We start from the raw sequence: 1,449 nt of genomic DNA on the forward strand, positions 1-1,449 counted from the left end.
CAACCTCAAACTCTTGGGCTTCAGCAATTCTCTTGCCTCAGCCTCCCAAGTATCTGGGAGTACAGACACTCAGCACAATACTTGGCTACTTTTTTAGAGACGAGGTCTCTCTCTGGTTCAGGCTGGTCTCTAACTCATGAGCTCAGGAGATCCATCCACCTCAGCCTTCCAGAGTGGTAGGATTATAGGTGTAAGCCACTGCGCCTGGCTTTAACAGTGACAGTTACCTGAATCCAGTGGTATGCTGTGTTTCAAATAGCAAGAAGCAAAAATAGATAGTAAGAGACTGATCTAAAAACTTATCCTTATTTATGTAGCCTGAGTTCAGATAATGAGAGTTTGGACAGCAAAAGTTAAGCTACTGTGGAAAAACTGATAGACTTGCCTTATTTTATAACTCAGGGTAATACTGAAAATATCTGATGACCAGTACAAATATATGGTGGCAATAAAAAGATAAGCATGTCAAGAGTATGATTCTATGGGGAAAAATACTAAGCATCTTGAAGCCATTCCTACTGACATAAGTTGTCAATGTCACCTTCCAGCTGAAGGGAAGCATAAAGAAGTCACACAATCTGCCCAAGTCAACCTAAAGACAGTGTAGCACAGCACAGACACAGAATCAGGTCATTTGATACTCCCATCAGTTCTGTGACACTCCTTCCTCTCCTGCCAAAACACTGTTAGAGAAAACTGGTGCCTTAATTTAAAGATCAACAATGAAGGCTTGGCGCCTGTTTATAGTCAATGACCACATACACTGAAGTTGGCGGGCTTGAACCTGGCCGGGGACAGCTAACCAACAATGACAACTGCAACAAAAAATAGCCAGGTGTTGTGGCCGGCGCCTGTAATCCCAGCCACTTGGGAGGCTGAGGTTGAGGTTACTGTGAGCTGTGATGCCACAGCACTCTACTGAGGGCGACATAAAAAAGACTTCAAAACTCCCGATTGTGGCCGGGCTTGGTGCCTCACCCCTGTAAGTCCTAGCATTCTGGGAGGCCAAGGTGGGGAGGCTCCCTTGTGCTCAGGAGTTTCAGACCAGTCTGAATGGGAGCAAAACCCTAACTTTACTAAAAATAGAACAATTAGCTGGGCATTTGTGGCAGGTGCCTGTAATCCCAGCTACTTGTGATACTAAGGCAGGAGGATCACTTGAACCCAAGTTTGAGGTTGCCATAAGCTATGATGTCCCAACACTCTACCTAGGGTGACAGAGATTTTGTCTCAGAACAAACAAAAAAGCTCTCAATTGTTATTCTTTCAAGGTGTTGAGAAGACTAATGGAGGAGAAGGATACCATTATGGGTGGCCACAAAAATTCTTGTAAAACAGAAGGTGCATCTAAGCACAGTCATTTAGACAGTGAGGCAGAATAAGTACTGAAGGGAATGCTATGGATATTAACATACTGGCTGTGGTTTTTCTTGCCCCTACTGCAAAATT

At 44.1% G+C, this 1,449-nt stretch overlaps 1 protein-coding gene across 1 annotated transcript in view; it reads right to left on the reverse strand.

Moving 5' to 3' along the window:
- PDS5A (PDS5 cohesin associated factor A) overlaps positions 1–1,449 on the reverse strand; it is a 118,389-nt gene that overhangs the window by 6,681 nt on the left and 110,259 nt on the right. Inside the window, exon 29 of the mRNA XM_023507417.1 lies at positions 542–548. Within this exon, the coding sequence (XP_023363185.1) occupies positions 542–548 (7 nt within the window). The remainder of the gene's footprint in view (positions 1–541; positions 549–1,449) is intronic.

The sequence above is a fragment of the Otolemur garnettii genome, unplaced genomic scaffold (genome assembly GCF_000181295.1).
Source record: "Otolemur garnettii isolate 467f Iridium unplaced genomic scaffold, OtoGar3 scaffold00181, whole genome shotgun sequence".
NCBI lineage: Eukaryota > Metazoa > Chordata > Mammalia > Primates > Galagidae > Otolemur > Otolemur garnettii.